Source organism: Agelaius phoeniceus, chromosome Z, assembly GCF_051311805.1.
Source record: "Agelaius phoeniceus isolate bAgePho1 chromosome Z, bAgePho1.hap1, whole genome shotgun sequence".
In the NCBI taxonomy this organism is placed as follows: Eukaryota; Metazoa; Chordata; class Aves; order Passeriformes; family Icteridae; genus Agelaius; species Agelaius phoeniceus.
Window position 1 is genome coordinate 20422105 of NC_135303.1, and position 15684 is coordinate 20437788.

Here is a 15684-nt window from a genome sequence, read left to right on the forward strand (position 1 = left end):
GAAGGAATGTAAGCTGCTTCCACTTTCCAGCGCCGTGCTGTGTTGTTTACAGCACTCTCTCACTCAGCTGCTACTTTCCTTTGCCACTCACTCTAGGAACATTTGGACACACAAAATAGTTTTTTGCTTGTCTGTTGCTTTTTTCGGGGTTGACTTGTTCGGTTTTTTCCAATAACAACCATGCGTCTCGTTAAACCATGCCGATCACGGGCAAGGAGCAGGTGTAGATATTTGGATTCAAGGAGGAAGGCCAGCTCCCTGCCTGGGAACAGTCCAAACCTCTTTAAGCACGCCTCATCACGCTTGTGACCACGTAAAGTGAGAAACGCCGTTGCATTTGTCGTCGGGCCGTGATTTTACACCGAAAACCGCAAACAAAACCCCTGCGCAGCGCAGAATCAGGCAACCCTGCTCCTCGGGCAGCGCCCTGCGCCCGCACACCGGGATGGGAGTATTCCCAGCACTAGGCAGAAGGGAGGTAAGGGCAGATGGCGAGCGGGAGCTGCAGCGAGCCCGCCGGCTCCCAGAGCGACCGCACGGCTTCGCCGGTGCTGTGCGAGGCCCAGCAGCGGGGCTGCTACTCATCGCCCCCGCCCGAGGCTCCTCCTCCCGCTGCCGGTCGGTCCCAGGGCGCAGGGCTGACATCACGCCCGGGGTTTCCATCCGACCGCGGGAGGGGGAGGCTGAACGGAGCGGCGGCGTGATGGCGGCGGTCGCCAGGACTTAGGAGTCGGCGGCGGAGCGGAGCTGCGCCCACCCCGGTTCTCCCTGCGCCCCTCCCAGCGTGGTCCTGACCCCATTGTTCGAGCGATAGAGCGAGCGAGCCCGCGGCGCGGGCAGAGCGGAGCCGGCAAGAGCAGCGGCGGCCGCACAGGCCCGGCCGCGGCCGCGGGAGCCGCCCGCGACCCGGGGCTGCGGTACGAGCGGCAGTACGCCCCGCGGGGCGCATCATCGGGGTCCCGGGGAGGGTTGGGCCAGTCGGGCCCTACGCACTGCAGGTAGGCAAAGGCCGCCATGGCTCCCTTCGCCGGCCGGGAGATGAAAGCCAGAGGGGGGCGGGCGGTGCGGAGGAAATGCGGGCCCGCTGCCGGTCTCGAGGGGGGTCGATGCCCGGCTGGCTCGTCGGGCCCTCTGCCTGTTCTCTGTGGAGAAGAGGGAGGGATTCTCCGGGACCGAGGTGGGCAGTGTGGCCGAGCTGCTCCCGCGCGCTCCTGCGGGGGGAGCCAGTGCGGAGCCACCCGGGCGGCCCGAGAGCGGCTTCGCTCCGGGCCGTGGGGGGCGCCGGGGGAAGCGATCGTGGAGGGCGGCGGCGATGGCCTTGGAAGCGCTGCCAGAGAGCGGCGCCCGTGCAGGCCGCGCCGATTGCCGTGCGAGCGGGCGGTGCTGCCCGCGCTCCCTGTGGGCGGGCAGCGAGAGAGAGGCGCGGGCGGTGGAGGATGAGAGTCAAGATCGGATCAGCCCGGAGCAGAGAGCAGGCGGCGGGGAGAAAGTTTTGCCGCCGCCCGCGATGTTTCCTGAGTGTCCAGGGCGCGGCGGTTCGTGCTGTCGCGGGATCTCCCGGCGCCCCCCGACTTCCCCGCGGGGTCCCCAGTCGTTCTTCGCGGCCCCGCTGTGGCTGCGGGGCTCCTTCCGATCTCGCTGCCGTTCCTCATCGCCATTGTTCGCGGTCCGGAGCGGCCCGGTGGTGTCAGCGCAGTGTCCGCCCCAGGGCGAGAGTTCCCTCACTACCGCCTCGATGGGCTCGGGTTTGGGCTGTAGCTTGTTCTTGGGGAGCACCCCGGGCAGGCAAGACCCTAATCGCCTTCACACCACTAAGTCCACGAGGGCGCGAGTTGATCTGATTATCACTGAGCTTATACTTGCGGCCTATTTACCGTGAGCCTAAACTTTCTCTGGCTGCATCGAATACTGACTGCGTAGTAATCAGGCCTAGGAGACTAATGTATACGGTATAATGATCATTCCATCTCTGGGATCTTGCTGATTTGATTTTGTGGAAGCTCGTGTACAGTCTTTTATCTTCCTGCTCCTGCCCACAGCTGTAAGTGGGTAGCATTTCTTGTGTTCCTGAAAATGCTTGCACTATATTTTGTGTATGAAATACATTTTACTAAGAAGATCTTAGCAGAATATTAATATTTACTTACCTCATCTAGTAGGCATTTTTTCTTTAATATTTAGATCTGTTTTGTCCTGCATTCAATACTATGCCCAAAGTTAAGACACGACGTATAGTGCAGATAGGCAGTAAATTGTTCTCACTCCACAGTACTACTGAAAATATAATTTCTGTAATTTTTCCTATTCTGGAGCTAGTAGTTCAGCAGAAACTGAGCACCATCCATGAAAAATTGCATAAAGAAGCATAATGGCAAAAAGAAGTCCGCTAGACCGCTGCTGCAGTCAAACAAAAAGCAAGACAATTTTTCCCTGCATTTTGTGTATTTTATTTAGATCTTCCAGTTTTTAAAAAAAATAATTAATATGAAGACCTGGTGTTATCTGGACATTATTTTTTCTTGTTTTCACAGATAGCAGGAATTTTTTTGTTTTTCTTCAGAAAAGGAAATAGTGATAAAATGATCAGCCATGAACAGGTAACACACACACAAAAAAAAGTTTTTTTGAGTTACAGACATGATGTCAAACATGCCCCCTTTCACTGCTAGTGGAAAAAAAAAGTTTATTTTTGGTATATCTTTAATTGCAAACATACTTTAAAATTGTGTTAATGTTTTCCTTTCCTGTTTTAGGTGTTTTGGGAGAAATCTTGAATACCCGCTGAGAACACTAACGCAAACTCATACAGTGTCCGGAAAACATACAGAGTAGCAAGAAGTGGATTCCTGATATCCACCTTGTACCTTGAGTGGACTTCTATTTATTTTTTTAAACTTTTTAATATTTACAATGAATGGGCACAGTGATGAAGAAAGTGTAGGAAACAGTAGTGGAGAGTCAAGGTAAGCACTTGTTTATTTCAGTTATTCTTGGCTATGTATTTTCTTACATTTTATTTACTAAAACTAATTTATATTTCAACTGAATGCTGAAATGTGGTGGTTAGCAGGCAGATCGTCGTAAGGAAGACTGGCTTTGCTTTCTTACAGGTGCTTTATCTGCTTGTTACGTTCACATCATTTCAGCTATGAATGGGAGTGATCATAATAAAGCTGAAGTAGCATTAAAGCCATGTCAGCATCCAGCAGCATAGTATCTCTCTTGAGGGAAAAAAGTGCCTGAAAAAACAAATTCAAAACCATTGAATTAAAGTGTTAAAGCTATCCTCTATAAAGTGCAAGGCACACACGCATAATATATGTTGTATAAAACGCTAATTAGGGTGTCTTTAAAGAAGCAGTGGTTCACGCCAGTTTTTGATATGAAATACTTTATGATTCTGTCATTCTTCAGAGCTGCCAGACTTGTGTAGCTGAAAGTGTTAACTTTGTTTTTGGAAGTGAAAGAACTGTTGTCCAGCTGTGTTCTTAACTAAAAGGAAACCTAAAATCAGTTCTCTAATGTCAAATTACAGGCTTCTATCAAGTGCAGAACGTTAAGATGTTTGGAGAAGGATTAGAATGTCCTTGTGTTTATGCAGGGTGACAGCCAGTTTGTAGGGGGTGGAATTAAGTTCACTTACTGGAACAGTTCTAAGCTCAAAAAGCCCCTCCTGTGCTGCAAAGTTCAGATTTCTAAAACTGGAAATATGATAAACTTAGAGGTTTAAAAATCAACTTATCAATAAAAGGTGAGCATTAGACTTCTCTTCTAAGAGGTGGTTTGTGACTGTGCTGTTTTTCTGCCCCTCTTCCTGTCAGATTACAGCCTGTTCAACTGGTTAGCTAATTCTGTCAGTCAGAGGGCCATAAAGAAAACTACGTTCTGCAGACTATGAAACTTACAGCTGGTTAGAGAGAGATCTGAATTACTGCCTCAAGAGAAGAAATGCAAGAACAACATATAACTGCCAGCTAATCAGACAGCCTGTGCTGGCCATCAAACTTCTACAGTGTATGATGGACTGGGAAGACAGGGAAGAGAGAATTGTTTAGGAGGCCCTGGGTACAAATCACAAGGAAATTTATGAACAGTGAAACTAAAGAGACTTTTATTATTGTGTATTCTTATGTCAAGATTCCGGTTATATGCAGAAGTGTCGTAGAAAGACAGTAGATTCTCAATTTTGTGAATAATTTGTAAGCTCTTAACACATAGTAATTTTTGAAGATTTCTTCTTCCTATAAAGTTGATACTGTTACAGTTAACAAACAAGTATAAAGTCTCTTATGGGAAATAATATTGCTTGTAGCTTAAAAAAAAAGGCAAAACAAAACCTTCCAAGGAACATGAACCTACCTGGGACAAGTTAGCATGTGAATTTTCTTACTGCTTGAAAGAAGCCACCTTGCTAAATGTCTATGGAGAATCTATTTTGTATTGAACTGTGATTGCTCATAACTATCTGTATATCAAAGTTACTTAAAAGCTGTAGCAGTTCATAAGACTAAAGTAATTAAATGTCATAACGTTCCCACGAATTTAATGAAAAATAACTATCAGGAGGATGCACAGTGCTCAAAACTTCATTTTTGCCTGGAAAATGAGGCTTTATTCTTCCTCTTAAATGTCCTGCTGAGCACATCTTAAAACTTTTAAAAATTTTAAAATCCAAACAACTCTGTTTCCTAGACTGTGTCACTTGATAACCCATAGTCTAATTCACAGGCAGGCCTTGGAAAGTTTATTTTCATGTTCATTATCAGAAAGCTGTTTGTATAAGTGAAGCAAGAAAACTTGGCATTTAAAATGATAGAACTCTCTTCAGTCTAACCTAGTTCTGTTATTAAAATAATGCAAAATATTTTTATATGACTTAGCCTTGGTTTATAGCTGAGCAGTTTTTTACTTTAATGTGTAGATTTCGAGTACTCTAGATGATTTTCACCCTGAGGTGAGGTACCTTAGCAAGGTGCAGCTGTAGACGGATACTTTACTGTAACTTGGGATGTGTTGCTGTAATTATCCTTCTAATCTGGATGTATGAATTTTAGAGGATGGAGGTAGAAATTTGCAACAGAATATGTTTCCTAAGCTTATAGTGATCCCATTCTGTTCAGAATGCTAGGGGTGGAAATGAAATAAGTGAAGAAAGCAATTGAGAACTGCTGCTGGGAGTGAATTGCAAAGAAGATCAAATTCAAGAATTAGTAGGAAAAAAGAAGAGGTGAAGATGAGTACAGTGATCATCTAAGCGGCAGCATTGGTGTTAAGTAGGAGAAGTCTTTGAAAATTTGTGTCAGTTTGCAAATTCGATACTGCAGAAGTGCAGTAAAACAGTTTGCTTGCCTTTGGTATATGGTGTCAAGTTGCATTCCTGTGTTGTTTTATTTTCATTACTTTCATTTATTTTCATTCATTTCAAATTTTCATTCATTTTACATTCATTTTATGGAAACACCATGACTTGAAAAAGTTGTTGAAAGCTTGTAGTATTCTTAGCAGTAGGAGGGCTGGAGAAGGGACTGATCATAGACCTTTGACTTGGTGCATTGTGGTAAGGGATTCTAGCTTGCCTTTATTCACTGTGTCTAGCTATGAAGGTGATTGTTTTTTCTTAAGTGAGAAGAATGAACAGTTTGCCACACTGCTTCATACCTTTCCAGCATTGAATCTATTCATCTGTCTGCTAGATCACTAGAAAACTTTCCCTGGTTGCAGGTATTCATCCTGAAGTTCTCTTTTGCTACAGGTGGAAAAGTGCATGGCCACACCATTTGGACTTTGCCTATTTCAGCCTCTGAAGCTCTAAATCACTACTAGAACTGAGCGTGATGGAAATTGTTGTAAACATTGTTAACTAATCTTGTTTCTTGGTATTCCAGTTTCTGTCCAGTAATCACAATGGAGTCTAGTTTCCAGTTTCTTGTTTACTAGAAATAACTATTCTATAATGTTTTTATGTAGCTCAAGGTAAAATATCACAGATACTGTTTATCTGGATAGCAAGTGAGTGTAGACGCAGACTTATTAGCAGTATGCTGAGAAGCTTACTCAAGCAGAGTGTCTTTGTATAGTGTTCTTGACGTCATTCAGTACAATTCATCATATAAACTTCAATATGAATACATACATTCAAGTTACATAGCAATAAGAAAGCTTAATCAGCAAGGAAGGGCAGTTGTACCTGAACTGCAAGACAAGTGCTAGGTAGAACAAGGACTGCAGTCCTTCCTTGCTGGGCACTATTTGAATAACAATCTGATTTCCCATCTCTTTGCTGTTATGTGTTTCTGCAGAACAAGGTATAGAGGACTTTAGCATACCTTTCTTTCCTAGGTAAAAAGGCATGTGCTCAGTGTTGCTTGAGTGGAAGGTAGCTGGCCATTTTTACAGTAAGCAGGAAACAGCTGCTTATACCAAAGACTTCTACAAGTTTTTACACACTTGAAAGTTGATGTTAAAATAAGATAGGAGTTTCAGTGGGTTTAATTTGTTTTGTGAACTGCATAATCTCTGAGCCACATAATTAAGTAAAGAGTAAAGATGTGGTCAACAGGCTTCAATTTACTCTATAAATGCATGCCTTCCATAGAAAGTAAAGATGATTTGTTTAAAGCTGTGAGTTTAGGTTCTTGCTTTCCTGAAATCTAAGTAGGAGTTAAAACAGAGATTGACCAAGCATATTTGCAGAATTATTTGTATGCACTGGCTTCTTTTTAGTTGGAGTTTAAGAGATGGTATTAGTAAAAATGTGTGTATACATCAAGAGAGAGCCTATAAATAAAACTGTATATGTATTTAGATACGTATTTACTGCACAGGAATTCTCAGATCAACAAAAGTACCTGAATGGTGAAGAAAACTGTTGGTAGCATGAACTGTAAATAGCTAGTGGATAAAGCAAGCTCTTTGCAGTATTTTTCTCCTTAATTTACAAATGGTTATTTTATCAGGAACAATCTCTTAAAAAATTAAGCATACTAAAGTATGATAAGGTGTCCAAATCCAAGTTAAAAGCATCTTTTCCCTTCTTTTTGGAAGAGTTCAGAGAGAGCATGTATCCAAGCCCAAGTATTTTTTTCCTAGAAACCTTTCTAACTAAAAGGAAAAATTAAAAATTCATGGTCTGGCTCTTGATCTGCATGTGATCTTAACTTTGGTTTTGTAACTCTTGCTGAGTTTATCCCTGTGTTTTGTGTAACCCAACTGGATGTCACATACCTGTACCACATATTTTGAATTAAATTCCTTTATTCTGAGAGTTTCAGGATTTTAGCTGATGCAAGCTTTTCATGTTCCTCAAAACAAAGTGTTACGATCCCAGCAGTGTATACATCAGACCTGTCCAGATGTGGTCCCTCAGCTGTCTTCAACTGTTTTCTTTGGTTGGGTTTTTTTGTCTGTTTGTTTGTTGGTTGTTTGTTTGGGTTTTTAAAGGTTTGTTTTGTTTGTTTGTTAAATTCCATGTAATACTTTTTTTGCTGGTAGTCTCTAAGGAGCTTCCAGTAAAGACATCATTGTGTTGCTGCTGGATCCAGCTATGTGTTGAAGGTTTCTCAGATTACACAACAAAGTAGTAGACCCCTGGTAATCACTGATACCTCCTGCATGTGAAGCGTTCCTGGAACAACTTTGTGCTCTTAAGATGTGTGACTTGCATCTTTCAAATAAAGACTTCCAATGTAGTTCATAGATTCATGAAAGTTGGTAGGTAATCAGTTTAATTTTGATAACATTGCTTTGCTTACAGTAGCAGCAGCAAATAATTAGTCTGCAGGACAGGAAACACAATATTGGTGAATGTTAGCCCATACCAGGAAAATTCAATGCAGTTCATACTCTGTAATAGCTGAGAACAGGAAATAACATTTGGCAGATTGAACATTGTACTCTTTGTGCCCTCTGTTCTTTACTGGCAGTGATGAATAAGATAAATCTGCCTTATGCATTGTAATTAAGTTAAATAGTTAAGATTTCTGGAAGAAATAAAACTGTTTACATAACATTTGCATATAGAAACTTATTTGTAATTTTATGAGTTTGGCATTTAGTATCTGTTACTTCTGCATATTTTGAATGGGCTCTTCATATTCCTATGCTTTTCTTCCTTCAGCTTTTTTTAACAAACCCAGTAACCAAGCATCAAAGGAGACAGTCCATTGTCATCTCAGATATCTAAGTTTCAAAGACTTTGCAGATAGAAATCTCTTTACTTTTTAGTGTGTTGAGTTTTAGTTTGCTTAAATAGTTATGCTCTGTCTTACTAGCCTTGAAACAGAAGATAACTAAGGTAACATTGTCTAATGAATGCACTTGAAATCAGTGATGTTAAATTAGCTGTTATTGGTTCAGTTACTATCCTAGACAGGAGTCTAAATTTTCTGTCAGTTCCTCCAGAATGTGGCTTGTTTAGCTTTCCATTTTAGGATTTGTATTCCTAGTGCCTAGTTTCTCAGTGTACGATCCTCTCAGGGGCATCTTGTTCTAAAGAATCAGCTAGTGAAGCTGAACTTGAGACTGTGGCAGCTAAACTAATGGCTATGTGGCAGGACTTGTTTTGAGCCTGTCATTTCCCCAAAGTGTTCCCCAGTTTCATTACATAGGTATTTATTCGGGGAAGTTGGAAAAAAAAAATATTTGTTTTAACCTGTTACCTGCTTTGGTACCTTCTTTAACCTATGTTTCTTTTCTTTCAAAGAGTTCATAAATAAATACTGCATTCAGGCGTAGATTTGAATATGTAGGGAGTACCCAGAGACAGTGTTCATTAAAACAACAGGCAAATTCTTTTCAGAGTGTTTCTAAATTCCATACGAAATCAGATTTGACATGTGCTGCTGTACAGTTGGAACTATCAAGGGCTGGAAGTAAGAGATTTCTTAAGTGTATATCCTGGAAAATGTTCTTTCTAGACTTTACACCTCAGTTTGTCAACATACACGAAACTAATTTTTCATGTACAACTTCCGTCCTGACATCTGCTATTCATTTTCAGTATATGCTGTTGGCCTGCTACTGAAAGTTACTGTTGACTGGTAAATTTATCATCATTACTGGGGTTTGTGTGCACAGTAAAGAAATCGTCTCACTTCAGCAGTACCAAGAAGATCATTAGTGCTTTATCCATCATGCTTGTTTCTACTTTCCATATCCTTATGAAGGTCCACTGTTCTGCAAAGTCTTTTATACTAGTGTTAGTTTAGTTTGGAGAGGGGACATTCAGTGTTTTAGGAAATGCCTAATGTTCCTTGCCATCGTTCCCCTAGAGATATGGCACCAGAATCTCATTAATTTGTGATATCAATTCAGATGCCTAGTTTTGTGAAAGTCAGTGGTGCTGCTTTGCACTAATGGGCATTACTTGTTGCAAGGAAAGTTGGTCAAATTATGCACCTAGTTAAATTGTATTAGCTGACGCTTAAAGTTCTTTGGCTAGAAAATAAATTGCTTATAGACTGTGCCTGGAAAAATGAAGGTGAAGTTAAAGAATCCCATAGGCCAACATGGAAAAGAAAGCAATCAGATATTATGACTACCTCACTGCTATTATCTCCCTGTGTTATTAATACCTGCATTGCAGAACTTAGGTTCTGTTTCTTAAGTGCAGGTAAACCGCCTTTCTGTCAGACAGGCTTTTTGTCTTTATCGTAGCAATAATTTTAAAAGTCAAATTTTAGCATAGTGTGAAATATTCTCACTTATCGTTTGGTTTGCATTAGTAGCTTCCATTGAGTATTTTCAGAACATATATGTTTTCGTCTTATTTCACATTTCCTTTCCTTTTCCACTTCAAGGAATATTAAACCATTTCTGAAATTCTGCTAATACAAGTTGTTGAAATCAGAGATTACTTAAGAGATTATTTGTCTTCATGCTCTGAAAAACTTTTAGATCTCTCTCCAGCTGATTATAATTATTTTTGCCTTGTTATAGCTGATTGTTGGGGTGTCCCATTTCAGCAGATGAAGAAAATGTCAGCTGAGCTACTAAAAATCTGTCTGAAACTTCTGTATGTATTTTCCTATGACCTTCAGAAACTGAAAACAATTGCATTTCAAAAACTGGTAAATGGGCTCTAAATTTGCAGTGGTGCTGCTAGACACTGCAGTGTGGTTTGAGTTGTCTATGCTGTTGCCTGTTTTATCAGTCACATCTGCAGTTCCATGTGCTAGGGAAAAGGAGAGATGGTGTTACACCATGTAGTAGATGTGCTGAAATTGAATAATACCAAAGACGTCTTTTTCATTTGAAATTGGTTTAGTGTTTTTTCCTAGATTATATGTTGATTTCCACTGGTTTATGCCTTGGTTTCAGGACAGCAGTCTCAAGAAATACTGCCTGATTGTTCCTGCTTGTTTCTTCCACATTTTCATAGATGCTTAAGGATGTTTATGAGAACAGAAGTGGTTTTGAAAAGCTCTGTCTTCTCTTTGACACCGTAGGGGACATTGGAGAGGGCAAAAATATCAGTGTCAGAAAAAGTTGTTTTTATATATCCTCACCAATAGATGAATGTATTGGTGAGGACTGAATGTGTTTTCGAAGTGTGGCAGGGCATTCTGTTCCCAGTATGAATTGTGTAAATATTTCTGTAACTCAGAGCAAAGGTAGGAGCAGTTAAAGAAAAGTTTTACAGTTCTGTTTCTCGTTTCTGTGTTCCCCTTTTACTATGAGGAGATGACAGATGTAAATACTCTCTTTGAATCTATGTGTGTAAATGTATATCCCTCTTCTTAAGTAATTCCCATTTCTATAAGTTTAGCATCTAGCATACTAGGATTTAATTACTGCTCATGTGGAAGAGGGTCATAGTTAATCTTGCAAAATAGATTACAGACTGATCTTTGTTTTTAATAACCAAGGCTTGCTCTTTGTCTGGGTGAAGGAGGACATCTCTCCTTTACCTTTTTTATTTAATGCCTTAGTGCAGTGGTCTCCAAAACTGTTGTTTGTGCACTCCTGTCAATATTTCAGCATGCATCTCAATGTATATATATTTCATTTATGAAGTATATAAATGTAATAATACTTGTACTAAAATCTACCTTTATAAAACATATTCAAGAATTAGAAAATTTAAAATTCTGAGATAAAGATTTAATATTTGAAAATATTAGATTTTTATTGATAAAAGAGCTCTTTTAGCACTTACTAAAAATATTAAGAATATTATTGTTTAGTAATATCTTGGTTTAACATTTTGTGACACAGTGGCTTGAAGGTATGGTTCCTCATTAAGTTTATTTTGTTACCTTATTTTAATGACTAGCACATCTAAGAAGATACCCAGCAAATATAAATGGCTTCATATGGAGAAGTGCATTGTCAACTGCACTTACTAAGTTGTAGTACTATTTTTTTTCAATCCCATCAGCTAATTATGTGAAGCTTTTTATTATAATTTGTCTAGTAAATTTCCAAGTACCCTGTCAATCATTTCATGCCTGTTAATCTGAAGGGATAGCAGTTTTCATGTTTTTAACAAATGGATTCAAAACCCACTGAAACTTCTTGGAAGATTTTTATAAAGGCTGGAAATTTTTATCTCCCAGCTTTTAATGTGTATATATACAATAGCTTTTTTTAGGTAACAGGCATTGGTTTTAGTAATATCATACAATGATGGAAACCTTTCCAAATATGTGTTTTCAAAATGCTATCTCTATGGCATGAGTTTCTTTTGAAAAGCACCTGCTTTTTCACTGTTAAAAATGTCACCTTCACTTGGAAGGGATACATAAAGTCTGTTTATTTTTTTGAAAAATATCTGCTAGGTAGCATACTGCTGGTAACAAATTATTTCCACAGAAATGGTTAGTATATTTGAAGCACTCTTCTTTTTAAAACAAACACCCTCAGAGCTCACCTAGAGCTAATATTCCTTGTCGACAGTGCTTCTTAGCAGTTAAACCTCTTATAGCATAAATAGTTTCGTAAGTTAATTTTCTATCTTGTTACAAAATATGGTAAATATTTTACTATTGCATAGACTTATTTTCATAAAATTAAGAACATCAGTGACTTCCTGCGTTCTTCTGGCTCCAGATTCTTTGCTGCAATAGCTTACCTGTTGTTGATGGAGTGGATGAACATATTTTGTAGTGCAATCTCTTACCACCCTTACTAGACTGTTTTTTATTCCAGTCAAAGCAACCACACATTCCTAGTTATATTTGCATAGTTTTTTCATAAAACTTTTTTTAACTTTTTTTAATTAAAGAAGTAGTTTACTGTTGATAAAGTAACTTCTCTAATGCTTTTCCTTTAATGGCTTAGGAAAAGTAATTTTTAATGTACCTCATTATTAAAATTCCAGAATTTGAGACATGTTAGAAACATCTGTACTTTGATCCAATTGTAGAGCAAACCTTCTGAAATGGATGATTTGTTCTAGTACTTGTTTTTTTCAAATCTTCAGCAATGTTTTCTGTGTGTCTTTGAACAGCATTTCCTGACAAAGAAATGAGCTTCAGGTTGTCACTGTAGTTTTCCATGCATTATTTTACCTATTTTTAAGTCACAAAAATTCAATTCTCAGATGGCATGATGGTTTTTCCCCCTTGATCTTAGGTAAGAAAACCTCAGAGTAGGCTGCTAGTTTAATTTATCATTAAAATAAGGGACATTTTTAAAAGTCCAAGATTTACTATTATTGTATTACTTGAAACATTGCTGGAAAAAAATGAAGGTTTATTTTTGTGTTTTGGATGGTTAGTTTTCAGATGTCTTGTTAATTGTGATGGTTTCATGCTACCATTGGCTAATAATCTCAAGATATGATACACATTTAGGGTATGAGTAATTGTTAACAATGGTCAACAAGTAATTGTTAACAATGAGTAATTGTTAAAAAGTAGTATTTTGAATAGTCTTGATAACTGAAATTTTCTTTAATCCAAATTCTTGTCAGATGTCACTAATAGTCATTGTTATCTTGGAGTGTGACTTATGAAGAGCTCCTACTGTAGTAGAAGTGTAGTGCTGCCATTTTCTTTTCACATGCATTCACAGTACTTTGAGTCCATTGTTTCCTTACAGGACTCTTTTTAAACTACTCCATTCTGTAAGGGTTAATTTGGTCAAAACTAAGTAATATGATCCAGGAATCCACCTCATCAGGCAGAGATAAGCTGCACACAAGTCTGTCTCACTTGCACACAGAAGGAATGGAGTGATTGTGCCACTGTCACCCTTCTGGGTGGTGGAGCACATACTTACTCCAGGGCCCCTCAACTGCCTTACTTGACACAGGGCCATCAGACAGACATACGGGCTGAGTGAGCTTACAGGTGTCAAACTGTTGGCGATGGAGAGAGACTGGGAAGACTTATTCGTTGATCAGAATCCAGTTTTATTGGTGGATACAAGCGCTTATATGCTATTTCAGAGAGACTAGTAATGTGTACTACAATGATTAAGTTAAAATCACATACACAAACCTAAGCATATTACATCTCTTGCTTGCAGAGTTTAGGGTTAGGTTTTTTTTCCGATAAACCTGTCTGATTTAGTCTTCTTGCAATTTAGGTCTAATTTTCAAAGTTCCGTTTGCTTTTGTCAAGGCATCCTGTAATCAAATCTCTTATGTTAACCAGGTCCAAAGTCCATTATCTGTCTTATGTCCCTCAATATTCCAACATCAAACCATTTATTTAATAGTTGAATGTTTGTAGAGTTGAATTTGTGGTTTGGGGTCTCCCTTCCTCCCCTTCCTTCCTTTCTGTCCCTTGCTGTCCTTCCCATCCTTTCCTTCTTGCATTTCATAGGTTGTTACTTTGGTTTGGGTGGGGTTTTTTGCTTTGTTTACTTGTTTTAGATAAAAATTAAATCTTAATATCGGTTCCAATATATTCTTTACATACCCCCACTGATTGTCTTGTCTGCTTATGTGCACTCCTCTTTGATAACCATTGTCTTCATGTGCCAGTTTTCTTTCATCTGCAAAGTGTTGGTGAGGCTGGGAGAGGGGGAAGTTATTTCTCATACATAAAACACCTTAGGGCAAATACTGCAGCTCCAAGGCTGACTCCTTGGAGCATGATAAAGCCTTTAGGTAAATCTTGGCATTCCTCACATCAGTTTGAAGTATGGATTGTCTTTATCACTAGGAAGGCTGTCTTTAAGAGCTGGTTTCTCAGCTAAGTCCTGAGGCAGGGTCAGTCTGGCTCATGCGATAATGTGAAGCAACGACTCATTGTTTTGTTCTGTGAAACAAAAGTAGAAGTACAGATAATGTCCCAGTGATGTTATATCTGCAGAGGCAAGGTGCTAGAAATCATTGGTATCTCTGTGTGTTAAATTGATATGATATAGTAACTGCTAGTATCTATGCTTAATAGAAGTTGAAAAGGAAAACTGCTGCTACATTGGGTTTTCAGTAAGACTTAATTTTTACTTTCATTATGGACAGTGCTTAAGAGATATGGCTAGAAAATGCCACAGATATATTTAACTTTTCCATCTGTTGTGATGGGAAACGTAATTCTTTATTCTCCTCTTTACATAGCTCTTCTCCCTTTGTCCCAAATAAGTCTGTGCACATTTTGGTGGATTTGTTCATTGTCAGAAAAAGTTACATAGGTCTATGCTTTTACTTCATTGCTGCTGCTTTTTTACAGGTGTTTTGTAAAAAACTAATAAGGTGCTCTGTTATATCGATAGTGGATTGTTAGTTGAGTCTGATATCAGTCTAAAACTGCTTTACATGAGATATGTGAAGAAATAAAAAAAAGAAACAGTTGATAATCAACTCTATTCTTTCTGTCTGTCTTGTAGATACAGAACTTTATAGCTAATTAAGAACTAATTCTTGGACTGAAAAATTATATTCAATTTCTGTTTGAATAGATACCTAGCCCTGTTAGACAACAGAGGTTTTGTTGTTGCTGTGTTTATACAAAAATGTTTTCTTTAAACTGCTGTGTTACACAAAATATTATAATTAAAAGTGCTAGACAAATATTTTATTTTTTTTAAGTAGGGGAAAAGCAAAAGGACAGTATGCATCCAGAAGTGTATAAAATTTTGATCTTGGCATAAACATGCTCTCTTTTGGGTCTTTGACTTATAGAAAGAAAAATACTAATTTTCTCTCTAATATTGAAAATATTTTACACACTGAAAACTGAGCCCTAAACCTGTAGTTCTTCCTGTAGATGTGTTTTTTGCCTTATGTGCCCCATCTCTGTTACTATTGCTTCAAATCCTTCATATTTCTGTGGAGGAAAGTCCTTTGAAGTATGGACTGTTGCAGCTGTCGGGGATTTGTAAGTGTTCTAGCTCATGCAGTGCTGCTTGTCTATACTGTCTTGAAGATCTGCAATTTGTTGTTATGCAGAGCTTATTTATTATTCAACTTTCTATCTCCTTTGCAAACAAGAGCTTTAGATTTCTGACTTATAGTGCTATCTTTGTAGAGTTTGTGCCTTCAGGTTTCAGGCTGAAAGAGTCTATGAAAGTACATGATAAAAGAAACATTGCTTTGGTAGCCCTCAAGAGAGCCTTTCAGTTACTTGTTCTGCAGTAAGTCAACCAAGAAGAAGTCAACAGGCAAGTCAACAGTAGAAATGAAAACCTATTTGTTATTCTTACCTAATTTTCTTAATACACACTGTAGTTCTATGAAGATATCTGAGATTTTTATCTGAAGATATCTGCACAGGCAGAACTTGTAGTTCACAC

The 15684-nt window shown here is 39.1% G+C and overlaps 1 protein-coding gene across 2 annotated transcripts in view; it reads left to right on the forward strand.

Moving 5' to 3' along the window:
- Positions 1–461: 461 nt before the first annotated feature.
- Positions 462–15684, forward strand: part of CHD1 (chromodomain helicase DNA binding protein 1) — a 55546-nt gene continuing 40323 nt past the window's right edge. The window contains exons 1-2 of one of the 2 annotated variants that reach the window (XM_077171144.1): positions 462–478; positions 2754–2963. In XM_077171144.1, the coding sequence (XP_077027259.1) occupies positions 2911–2963 (53 nt within the window). In that variant the 5' untranslated portion in view covers positions 462–478; positions 2754–2910. Of the gene's footprint in view, positions 479–866; positions 999–2753; positions 2964–15684 lie in introns of those variants that run through there. The other variant, XM_054652264.2, reaches the window with a different exon arrangement.